Source organism: Anser brachyrhynchus (genome assembly GCF_964034855.1).
Source record: "Anser brachyrhynchus genome assembly, chromosome: 1".
NCBI lineage: Eukaryota > Metazoa > Chordata > Aves > Anseriformes > Anatidae > Anser > Anser brachyrhynchus.
Window position 1 is genome coordinate 212,350,036 of NC_137694.1, and position 12,226 is coordinate 212,362,261.

The 12,226-nt window shown below is 43.1% G+C and overlaps 1 protein-coding gene across 3 annotated transcripts in view; it reads right to left on the reverse strand.

Moving 5' to 3' along the window:
- NUP98 (nucleoporin 98 and 96 precursor) overlaps window positions 1-12,226 on the reverse strand; it is a 37,656-nt gene that overhangs the window by 20,380 nt on the left and 5,050 nt on the right. For 2 of the 3 annotated variants that reach the window (XM_080562408.1, XM_080562409.1), the window contains exons 7-15: window positions 11,572-11,755; window positions 9,856-10,019; window positions 8,972-9,109; window positions 8,197-8,335; window positions 6,451-6,543; window positions 5,917-6,057; window positions 3,172-3,305; window positions 1,422-1,609; window positions 46-162 (exon numbers count right to left, since the gene is read on the reverse strand). In XM_080562408.1, coding sequence (XP_080418534.1) covers window positions 46-162; window positions 1,422-1,609; window positions 3,172-3,305; window positions 5,917-6,057; window positions 6,451-6,543; window positions 8,197-8,335; window positions 8,972-9,109; window positions 9,856-10,019; window positions 11,572-11,755 — 1,298 coding nt within the window. The remainder of the gene's footprint in view (window positions 1-45; window positions 163-1,421; window positions 1,610-3,171; window positions 3,306-5,916; window positions 6,058-6,450; window positions 6,544-8,196; window positions 8,336-8,971; window positions 9,110-9,855; window positions 10,020-11,571; window positions 11,756-12,226) is intronic. The other variant, XM_080562410.1, reaches the window with a different exon arrangement.

The window sequence follows — 12,226 nt, forward strand, 5'->3', positions numbered from 1 at the left end:
TGCATTTCTTGCGAGCAGAAACACCTGCATCGCCCATCAACATACCGGTCTCCATTCTCTGGATATTCTGACGGAGAAGCCAGGTCTTCATTTTCACGATTGACAGGTGAGAACAGACTGCTGTTGTTGAGATTCTTCAAAACCAACTTTTTGATGCTCTTCCTAAGAAAGGACAAAAAAAAACCAAAGGGAAATTAGGATATATCCACTGCATAAATATATACTTCATGCTTCATTTGAGTGTTCCAGGGACCAGAAGCCAGTTGTGTAAGACCTGCTTCCACACTTTTTATACACAAAGCCTTCTGTAAGAGCAATGCAGTAGCTGACTTACTAAGCTTTTTTTGTTTGGTTCGTTTTTTTTTTTTTTTTTTTTTTTTGAATTTCATTCAAGGCTTTGGTTTGTGAATAACTATAAAAAAACACAAGTCATTGAAAGCTTCAAAACCCAAGTTCAGTAAACCACAGCGTTATCCGTTTTTACAAAATGGTGCCTTTCCACCAGAAGCACATAACCCTGCACAGAATGTCTGTCCCACAGGTGCAGGCTTTAGCACAGGGACACTTTAGGAGCAAATCAATGGCCATGCTAGGACTCACTGCCTGCAGCGTGAGAAGTCACTGAAGACCAACACCAATTACACCTGCAAGAAGAGTTTAAGCATCTGTTTTGTCCTGATTTTTTTGTTCATTTGGTGTTTTTCAGTAAAACACTGAGAATTTCATACTCTGCTCTCTCCCTGGAAAGTGAGCAGATGTTTCAGGCTAAATTAAAGAGAAACTAAGCTCATAAAGATTACAAAATGTTATTTTTAAAGTGTGTGTTTAGAGGGACTTTCAGTGACTGATTCATCTTTCTCTGAAGTATTTGTTTGTTTTAAGTAAAAACAAAAGCTTTCTAAAGCCCTTTTCAATTTGATTGCCGCTGGTATTCTTAAAGACCGAAACCAAAAGCTTCATGACAATAGATCCACAGCACTGCTATTCACTTCTCACAGAAACAGCTATGAATCTGAAAGAGAACCAGCATTAGGCTGTGAAATCATCATAAACCCTCCTTCAGACTGGTGGCATTAACAAGACTAACGACTCTTCTATTTCAGATGCAGGAAGCTGCACGCTATACTAACTTTTGTTATAACAACTTCTGATTTCATAGACTCTTCATTCCACTCATCACCACATTTTACAGCTTATTTGCAGCTAGCAGTTTAAGCTGATGATTGTCATCTCCTCCACAGAAAATATTTCTCTCCAAATTATACACAAGTTCTGTTATTGCTACTCGTATTTGAGCCAGGCCACAAGTGATGGGATTTACAACACTACAAAGGACTTAACCTGATCAGAAGAACTGGAGTGATACTACAGTTATTCTTGTACCGCTTGCTCCCTCTAACATACACAAAATAAACGCTCACTTGGGCATGAATGCGCCATTGGATAGGGATGGCTCATCATCATCGAGACCATCGAAGAGCTGGGATTTAGCAGAGCCAGCTGACTGCAAAGCTTTTGGTCGCACTCTGGTCGCTGGACGCGGAGTCAATTTGTAGTGGGTGGGTGTCGTTAAGGCCTTCTGAGCTGCTGGGTTTGTCGGTTTCAGCCTCTGAAACACAAGGAAGTAGCATCACAGTTTCCATACCGCGTACCCTAAGGTTAGCTAGCCAAGGACTTATAAAAGCAAAGAGCATAATAAGTAAATGGGGAACCAATAAACCAGGACAGACACAAAAGCTGGCTGATGACAGGTAGTGCAAACAATGTTGAAGACCAAAACTCCCCAGTCACGCATTGATGGGCCACCAACAAGCCACAAGCACAGCTTTCAGAGAGGGCCAACCTGGACTTCACGAGTTAGGGCGGAAAAACAGGAAGAACAGGAGGATTTGGGATATTCCAGGAGGTCTGGGGAACCACCTAAAACTTCAGGAATGCTTAGAGGAAGGGAATGGGGGAGGTGCAACGGAGGGGGACAGAGAGAACGAGTATAAAACAGGCTGGTTGTGTGTAAACCAGTCAGTACACTTCTGACTTAAGCCCCACGCCTGATCACAGCTCTCTCCCCCATCTTCTTATTAAAACCTTTCTTAACCATCTTTGTGTTATCTCACCCTAACCTGTGTGTGAAAACACAACTGGAGACAGGCATGAGGGAATTTGGGGCCAGCAACTGCAGTTGTCCTGGCAAGGATATCAGACAGGCAGGGGAGCGGTGCTGATACTGAGGAAACCACGAGCACAGGGTGCGTGTGAAGTGAGCGCGTGCCTGCACCTCTTTGCAGCAAGCTGGACTAGGCAGCAGGTAGGAGAGCTGCAGAGCAGGTGGGAGGGCTCAGGGCTTGGGCAGGGGGACTGGGCAGACAGAGGGGCAACGCATGCTCGGGGGATCCCCGAGCGTACAGGCGAATCACTGTGAGCCCGGGCACTTCCGCTGCAGACCTTCAGCCCTCATCACCAAAGGAGGAAGCGCCTTGGCTGTCTACGCTCACATTTTATGCGAGTCCTCGCAGCGTTACATGTGGGTGCTGAAGGCAGTGCCCGGCCCGTGGCTGTGCCAGCTGCCTCAGCGTACCGTGTGTACGCGCACACGGACACGCGCATGTCTGGGATACGAACCCGGCTTCCCAAATGGCCAGGCCTGCAAACGGAAAGCAGCAGCCACATCCACCAGCCTGGGAAGGAGCCCCCTGGGTCCAGGGGAGCACTGTGCTGGGCTCCGGAGCTGGGCTGGAGGAATCCCCAGCTTCTGGAACTTGTCAGGGCAGCGGCCATTTATAACATCCCTTAACACTTGAGTCTGAGAAGTGTGCTTTGTTGGTTTTTAAAACAAACCAACAGCTCAAGACTGTCATAAGCCATGCTCAAGCTAAGTACTAAAAATATTCCAAGCATAGACAGCTACCCGTCTTTATTCTCAACTAGTAGCAGTGAGCATAACAAACTCCCAAGTCAAGGCTCTGATGTACCAGAAGCAGTAAATAAAGCACCAGCATAAGCTTGTCCTGGATAGCATTAAAAAACAAAACAAAAAAAAGCCTGGCACCACAGAGTACAGGGATGGTAGGTCACTACATTACTCACTGTTCATCTTAAGCAAAGACATAACAGAGAGCACAATATATGAAGTCATTTCAAACGTTTCCCAGAAAATTAGTTTAATACACTCACCTCTTCTTTCTTCTTTGGATCTGACATGGGGTTTCTGAATAGCGGGGAATCTCCGAAGGGTGAGTAAGTCAAGCTATTGAGATGCTGCTGAAGGACCGCCTGCTGGGCAGCTGATGCATTAGGGTCTGTCAGCGCTATAAAAAGAACGTCTGTTTTTAGCACGCAACAGATTTATCAATAGAACCAAGGCAGACAGAAAAGACAACCCCCAGAGGCTCTCCTCATAGGAGTTCAGATTTCTGTATTAACTTCAGCTTTCTTTTTCCCCTGCTCTTCAGTCCCCACTTCTACAGAACTCTGAAGGAAGAAGTCACATCCTGTTCCCTCATTAGTGTTTGGAACCCCGTTCACTAAGTTTTTATCTGTGAAAAGCTGAGGGCATGGAGTTACCCAACAGCAGAATGAGCCTGGCCTGCCAAAACCTTTAATTAATACATCTGATTTCTGAAGCATTAGTAAGTCAAAGCTGCTGCAGTGATCTAACTTACAGCTCTCTGCAAAAAACGGCCTCTGAAACTTGTCCATTTCCTGACATCTACTTGTAGAATTTTAATAGGAACTAAAAAGTGTTCACACCATGAAACATTTAAGCAACATAAAGCACCCTAATTTTAATTCTAAAAAAACAGACTGAAACCATGCATTCCCAGAGATGACCAAAACCACTCTCGGAAACAACACCTTACTGTCAGACAAAGTCTGCGAGGAGCTCAAGAGGAGAGTGTGAGACAACTGGTTCTTACCAGACTGAAAGCTGTATGAACTGAGCAAACATTAACCTGTGAGACCTTTCCCTAAGCTGTGCCACTGAAGGCAATACCTACAGAAGTGAATACTCGGACCACCTGCTGACGTACATCAATGAAGGCTCAAGCTTAGAAAATACAGAAATACAATGGAAGCAAGACAAGTACATAAAACCTGACTGCAATATTGAGCTAGGCAATACACCTGCTATATTGAGCAGGTATTTTCTCCTGAGCTCCCTCCTCGGTCAAATCTTTCCTGTTACAAGTAGTACGCCAAGTAACTTTAACAGGTGTTCACAGCAGCCCAACATGGCTGAGGCTGGGGGCACCCCTGGGTGCCGCTGCTCACCCCCTACCCCAGCAGGGCCCCGTGAAGCCACTCGCCCAGCCCCACGTCCCGGCGGCTGCCGGAGACCCTGCGGAGGAGCCCCAGCCCCTCTCTTATCCTGCCGACTGTACAGGATAGCCTACTCGGAACATCCACTGCTCTCCCTTTGTCTACCAGACCAGTCATTTCATTACGGAAGCTTATAAGGTTGGTCCAACCTGATTTCCCCTTGGGGAATCCATACAGACTACTCCTGATGACTTTCTTGTTGCTCACGTGCCTGTAAATGGTTTCCAGGATTAGCTGCTCCACCATGATCCCAGGGACAGACCTGAGGCTGACGGGTCTGTCGTTCCCTGGGTATTCCTTCCTGCCCTTCCTGATGGCAAGACTGATATTTTCTTTCTGCCAGTCCTCACCTTTTTTTTTTTCCCCTCCACTCCACACTTTACCATTTTTCATAATTACTCAACATTTGAGAGTGGCCCTGCAATGACATTTGCCAGCTCCCCCAGCACTTCTGCACACATTCCCTCCAGGCCCACGGGCTTATATATGCCAGGTTTGCTCAAGTATTCCCTCACCTAATCCTCTTCCACCAAGGCTACATCTACCTGCCTCCACCCTGTCACCCTGGTTTCTGAGAACTGGCCTCACTGGTAAAAACTGCGGCAAAAAAGGCGCTCAGGACCCGAGCCTCTTGTCTTGTGTCACCAGGTCCCTATCTCATCCAGCAACAGGCCCACATTTTACCCAGCCTTCCTTTTGCCACCCACACACGTACAGAAGCCCTCCTTGTAGCCTTTGACATCACTGGTCAAGTTCTGTATAGCTTTAACTTTCCTAACTTCATCCCCGGATACTCAGTGTCTCTGTATTCCCTGCAGGTCACCTGCCCTCGCTTCCACCTTCCACACGCTCCTCGTTCACCTGTGCGGGCCTCCCAGCATTTTGCCCGTTTTCCTGCTCGTTAGGATGGACCACTCCTGGGCTTACAGGAGTCCTTAAACATTAACCAGCTTTCCCACATGGTGCTGTGTACCACCCCCTCCCTCCACACCACCCAGTTTAAAAACATCTTCCCAAAATTGCCACCTCAGCGGGGCTGGAGCATCAGTTACGTATGCTGTTCATACGAAGCGCTCAGGTCTGCCAAACAAGATGAAGACCGCTGGAAGCGGTGCAGTTCTAATTTACAGAATGACAGGGAAGTGACTGAATATAAAGAGCAGTCATTTGACCGATGGTACACCATACTTACTTGTTTAGTCTCTCTAGCTCTCCTAGCTAGGATCACTGAAGAAGCTGATGCTACATTTCCCCCCCACCCTTTATTACATTGTAAAAAGCACCTACTGTTGCTGCCCCAAAATTGATTGATGAGAAACATCTTAGTAATACTGAAGAGAAAGCTTTAAAATAGCTGCAACTATTAATAATGTTAAGTAACTTTGAATTGCTTCTATTTTTTTTTGTATATATATATACAAACACAAACAATTACCAGGAAAAAAATGTCATGGTCTATTGAGAACAGAAGTGGCCCCAAATAGCTGCTCAAACATTCTTTTTCTCTCCATACCATTTCAGGGGGATGTATCTCTATATTTAGGAATGTTTGAAAGAAGGGAGGAAGCAGCACCTAAACTTGGGTTAATGCACACTTACCTACGGCAGGCTGAGGGGCTCCGAAGCCCAGAGTAGCAGTTGATGTATTGAATCCCGGTGCTCCAAATGCTCCTGTTCCCAGTGTTCCACCAAGTTTAGGCTGGGTATTTCCAAATAAAGAAGTCTGTCCTGCCCCAAGAGCTATGGCAGAAGAGGAACGTTATTCACTATAACACCGTGACAAATTTAGAAGCCAATTTATCCCACAAAGAATCAATTATTTGTTAAATTGCAAGAAAGATTTGACATGCTCATGTCAACTCAAGACTCATGTGGTCGGACCACCAGAGACTTCAGAGGGTGCCACCAGTTTTCTGAGCCACTGGCCACCACCATAAGCAATGCTGCTTGTAATCTCTAAAAGGTTACTGAGTACAGCGTTATCCTGCTCTGCTTTGTTCTGATTTGAGACAGAGATTCATGACTTCAAGGTAAAGCATCTAGGGCCAATACTACGTTAGGGTTAGCACGTAATACACATGGTGTTTTATCATCAAAGTTTGAGGACTATGCTTAAGCTGATAAACTGTTTACCTGTTCCAAACCCTGTCCCAATTCCAGTTCCCAGAGTCCCAGTTGCAGGCTTATTTCCAAATAAACTATTTCCAGCGGTGTTGGCACCAAAACCTTCAAGGACAGAAACAGTAACTCATTAATCTAAAGCTATGAAATTAAAAACATATTTAAATAAATAAGCATCACCGGCTCAAAGACAGCCCTACCATAGTTAAGGTCAAAATTCACGCACCATTTCCAGCCATGCATGTTAAACATGCAGCAAGAAGCGACTTAAGTGGTAAACAAAATATTTAAGTTACGAACATAGGACTGAAAACATCGCTATAGGAATTTACCAACTTGCTTTCTTAGGCTATTAAGTTTGTTACAGATTTAAAAATTCTATAAAGCCAGACAGGACATTACGATGCTGTATCAGGCAACAGAATGTAATATGAAGTTTCTTCAACTGCCTGGAAGAACAACCCCCTTTTTATACTGTTTATACCACACACACACACTTCTGATTCTTACTGACAAAGCAAGCAACAACTCAGGTTTGTAAGAGTGAACAACTTGAAGACATCTCTAACTGTAATCCAAATCTAGCATCCATTAGACAGGATAATTTTTAAATTGAAGATTGTGAAACCATAAAGCGTTGGTTAGTGTAAAGACAGAATTAAACTAGAAAACTACAGTCACGAACCAAAATCTGAAACACCCTAGAACCAAACTCCACTCTTCCTATAAACTGTACTAATGCAGGGAAACTAAAACAAACACTAGAATCAATATCATTCGCTAAACAGGGACTAATAAACAGTGTCAATGTGCTAACTAACGTGGCTATCTAGTTCTTAGAGAGCAGCAGAACAAGAAACTTGGAAGCAACTTCCACAAAAAACGTGATGATAATTTACCTAAGCTTGATTACCACAATCAACTATGCCCACTAAAGCGCTGCCCTGTCAGTCTAAGAGCTTGACAATTTCTTCCCGCTTTCTGGAAGGCCGGCATGGCAGAGTAAGCATGTTTTACTTTTTTTTTTTCCAGATTAAAAAAAAAAGGAGGCACATCAGGATTTTGAACATCCTAAAACCATTCCTGCTTAGTTTTATGAGTACAGTTTTGTTGCTCTCAGCTTCAGGAAAAAAAGAGATTAAGAGAAATCCAATGAAGGAAGACTATCATTTACTTGAACTATCACTATACATTTCCCTACTTGATCACCCACTCATTCAACACCAAATATTTAACGGTGTCAGAGGCCAACATTAACGCAAGACCCAGTTCTTGGGACTTTGTTTTTCAATGTGAAGAATCAAAACCAGCTAAAACTGAAACCAAAACTGTTTCATTTTATCCTCGCTCCAGTGTATTTCGTTGTATCTGCCATCAAACTATAGATATCGCTATTTTCACCTTATTTTCCTTCAGCACTCCTTTGCAACCACAGAGGTTCAAGAGGCTATTAATACACTACGCTGTGTGAGTGCTTTGATTTTAAAAGTTTTAAGTTACAGGTTACGTCGTCTTAAGCACTAAATGAAATAGTGGCACTTTCACTCAACTATCTGCCTTATAAGTCAGGGAATACCACCAAGAAGAAAGGTACAAAACACCATCCAAGATGTTCCTCTGCAGCAAAATTCATCAGAAGCACAGCTTACCTGAGAATTCTAAATTCATAATCATTTAGTATGCGATATTCAGCAGCCAGGTATGTGGTATATGCAGTATATTTTTAAGTGACTGAATCCCACTTTTTTTTATATGTACCAAAATTGGAAGTGTTTGTATTGGTTCCTAAAGTCAGGGTTGGTTTGTTACCAAAGAGCCCGCCGCCAGTGGTTGTGCCAAACGAGGGAGCACTGGTCGTGGTGGTTCCAAATCCAGCAGGCTTGCTACCAAACAGGGTCTGAAAAGGAAGAAAATGGCAATTTGGAAACCTGACAGACTGAAATTAAAAGAAGTTGTATTAGCTTCACTTCAGGCAACAAAGCAGAATTAAAGCCAAGCATAACTTTGACCACACGACCCAGACTCCCAACAGCGGCGTTAGTTGCAAGCCACGTGCACTAGCATACAGCACCTTCTGGAAATAACTTTTCATTCTTTTACCCACCTCCATAGAGCGTAGATTTAAAGCCAAATAACTGAATTTCTAGAATCGAGTTCATTTTAAGTCAACATCTAAAGTTAAACGCTTGTATTTTTAACGCCACTCTGAGGCACCCCAGCGATACAGAGTCACAGAATTCTGTGATTTGATATTGTGATATCAATCTGTGATTGATATCACAGAACTCTGTGATTCTGTATCAAAGGGCATACACAGGCAGTATACACAGGCAGTGTTCAGTCTCTCATCATCAGAGATGGCTAGTTCTATCATACATGTTTGTACATGTTGTACTGTACAAGATCCACACTATTTCTGCATCTTCAGTGCCTTAGCTTAGACAACACTACTTTGAGTGAGGTCAACACCCAGTAACAGGACTCGAGAAGCCATTTAAAAAAAAATTTTTTTATTTTTAGGGCATGGACATACCGAACCGCCAACACCAAATCCTGTGTTAGTTTGTCCAAAAAGACTAGTTCCCGTTCCAAATCCAGTACCAGCATTTGTATTGGCAGCTGTTCCAAAGAGGCCTCCAGGCTGCGAGGGCTGGGTTGCCCCGAAGAGACCCTACAGAGAAGAATTATGTTAAATTGTGTTAAGATAATGCTTCAGTGCGCTTATAATGGCAGAACAAATATAAGAAGTCAGTTAATAAAGTGATACTACAATATTTCACCTTTTGATAGGGGAAAAAGACAGCTGGAAAACATTTCAGAAGTTTTATTCATTCTCCAGGAAATTAGTTACATGTTCCCAGCTTAAAAGGATATTGGAATCTCCTCCCCACTTTGAATGACAGAGATGGGAAATAACCATTCCATCAGGTTTTCTGGGAGAAGTTACAACATATGCAGAAAGAATACAGCAAGAGGTTTTGGCTCCAGATGTACAATGCAACAAGTTACAGCTATGTAGCACCTTTCTACCATAAGAGCCCAAAAATGCGCCTCTTTGGTCACCAGAAAGTACAGAATCGTTACTAACATTCAGTGGGAATTTATTTATATAATTCCATTCATTATTATTTGTTATCCGTGTGAACACGACTGGAAATACTTGAGTTGGTGAGAGAGTGGATTCTTTAAAGAGAATGGGAAATGTTACTTGTTAAAAGCTATGCTGCTGCCCACTTATTTTAATTGGCAAGAAGTTCCTAGATCAGACAGCAGCGTTCAGAGCTTTGCATCTTACTTTTAACGAAGCTGTATTACAATTTGAAGAAGATCCAAAGAACTACATAACTGTCTCCTCTGTCTAGCTGGAGGAGATATACCACAATTTAAAGCTTTATGGTTTCAAACAGTTTAGCTTACCATTGTGTTTGTGTTTGGCTGCCCTAGCGTGTTGGTATTCCCAAAGGAAAAGCCGGTGTTCTGCGTTGTTGTGGCTTGACCAAAAGGTTTGTTAAACAGGCTTGTAGTTTGAGGTTGCTGACCAAAAAGACCCCCTGTCGTTCCTGTTCCAAAGCCAGTCGTACCTACAACACAAACAAATCACAGATTTGTTGGCTTTGTTAAACCAAACGAATTGGTTTAAAAAAAACCACTCAATTTATCCAAACCCATGCTCAGTGCATTCAAGCAAGAAAAAGAAATGCCTCAACTCAACGGAACAGCAAAACAGAGTGTCAATACAGCACAGCATCTGCATTCAGATGGAAATAGTTTGTATCAGGTATTTCATCAGGTTCTCCTTGTCCTGAAGTCAGTGCACGTGTACCACTCAACGATTACCAGAAAACTTAACCTGACAGGTAGATCTGACCAAAAATATGCCATTTTTGATATGGTCAGCTCGTCATCCATTCTAAAAGGAAAACTGTACCATTTGCACCTGAAAAGAGCTGACTGGGCAGGAGGTAGACAGAGTCCCCTGCTTTACCAAAACTGTTCTATAACCCACACAACTTTTACTACAGAAGCTTCCACCTGAACCTCAAACGCTCTCCCTTTTTTTCGCCCCGACAGAAAAAAAAAGCCTGTTCACATGTGATGTGGTAAACACAGCATACACACAGACAAAAGCTTTTGTTCCTTCGCCCACAACTGTCATTGCTATCTCTGCAGAACTTTCTTCAGAGCTGACTGCACGAGAAATACATGAAGTCCAGCAAGATTGCTACGTTGGGCAGTCTGGGTATTTTAGTACGGCCTCCTGTATGTGGGACCTGCTCAAGGACAGCAGCTTAGCTCAGCCCTGAAGGGCATCAAGCAAGCCTAAAGGACAGACAAAGTTCTAACCTCAGAAAGCAGCAGATAGAATTGCTTCTGTTTCTATCAGCTGTAGGATTTTGGCCTTCTGTTTGCATTTTAATTCCACAAATGCAAATATCTACTTACATTTAAGTTTACGGCTAGAAGCTAATTAGTTCACATAATAGAATTTGCATTCAAGCTTTTCGGCAGCATTTGCTTTACATTAAGTTCAAAAAGGTTCACCAGCTGATTAGTCCAACTGACCTGCAACTGCCAGATATGCAACACCTGGCTTTTATTTTCCATCCAAGAATAGTAAAAACAGCGTGAAACCAGGGTGGCACAACAAACGTGTCTAGACCCTAACCCTGAGGTACTGTGGAGAAGAGACCCAGGCAAAGTCTAATCAGGCTAATACATTAACAGGTCAATTTCAAAGGAATGTGTCTGCTCATTAGCAGAAGTAGAATCTTGACTTCACCTTTAACCACCTGATGCTAACACCCCGGTGCACAGAAACACCACCCTGGTGGTTCTACTTCAAATTGTTTTACTCTTCCACGTGAGCTAGCTGACGTTCTTGTAAAGACAGATGCTCAAACTGTTTACCGGCAGAACTCTGGGGATGCAGACAAAGCATACACACCCTGAAGAGCAAATCCGTAGATATTTCTATGGAAAAGAACCTGATTATCGAACGTTGATAATGCAACTAGTCAAATTCTGAGCTCACTCCAGTGCTTCCTCACCTTTTTTCGTGGGCGAATTTTATGCAGCTTAACAAAACGTTTGCATATTCAGTCACAGTAAAGACAGAGATTAGGCAGTACTTACTAGTTCCAAAAGCAGTTTTATTCTGTCCGTATGAAAAGCCTGTATTAGTAGTAGAAGAGCCAAAGAGTCCTGTAGCTGTACTTGACGTAGCCGTAGAAGACCCAAACAATCCTGCAGTTGCTCCTGCTCCTACAGGGTTTGAGGGGCCTTTCCTGTTTGCCTGGTAGTCTTCTAAACGGAGCTCCTAGTAAAGGAAAATCCAGTTCTTTTTACACAGAATAAGATGAGTGTTGTTACCATGTTTACACAGCTTTCAGGATGAACGTGTCACAAAAAGCTGGTAACACCTCTACATTTTTAGAAATAAGGGCAGCATAATCAGGACCTGAACTTATCACCGCAGTTCACATTTGGGCTTCAATTTTATTTTTATGGGCTTTTACAGATCTTTTGATTAGACCTGTTTTGAAGCATTAAGTAAGGCAACTTGAACAGAGAAGCTTCGTGGTTAAATCCTTGGGAATGTTAGTTTATAACAAACAACGGAGTTTTGTCTGGGATTCTGCCATTTCATCAGCATAGGATTGCTCCCAGCAGGACCTCTTGCCCTCCTGGTACATGGCAAGATGGAATTTCAGCTCTTCAAAAGCTGTAATTTTAAGCATTTAATACCAACTAACATGATGTGTTTTACTTGATGATGCCTCTCTTTTGT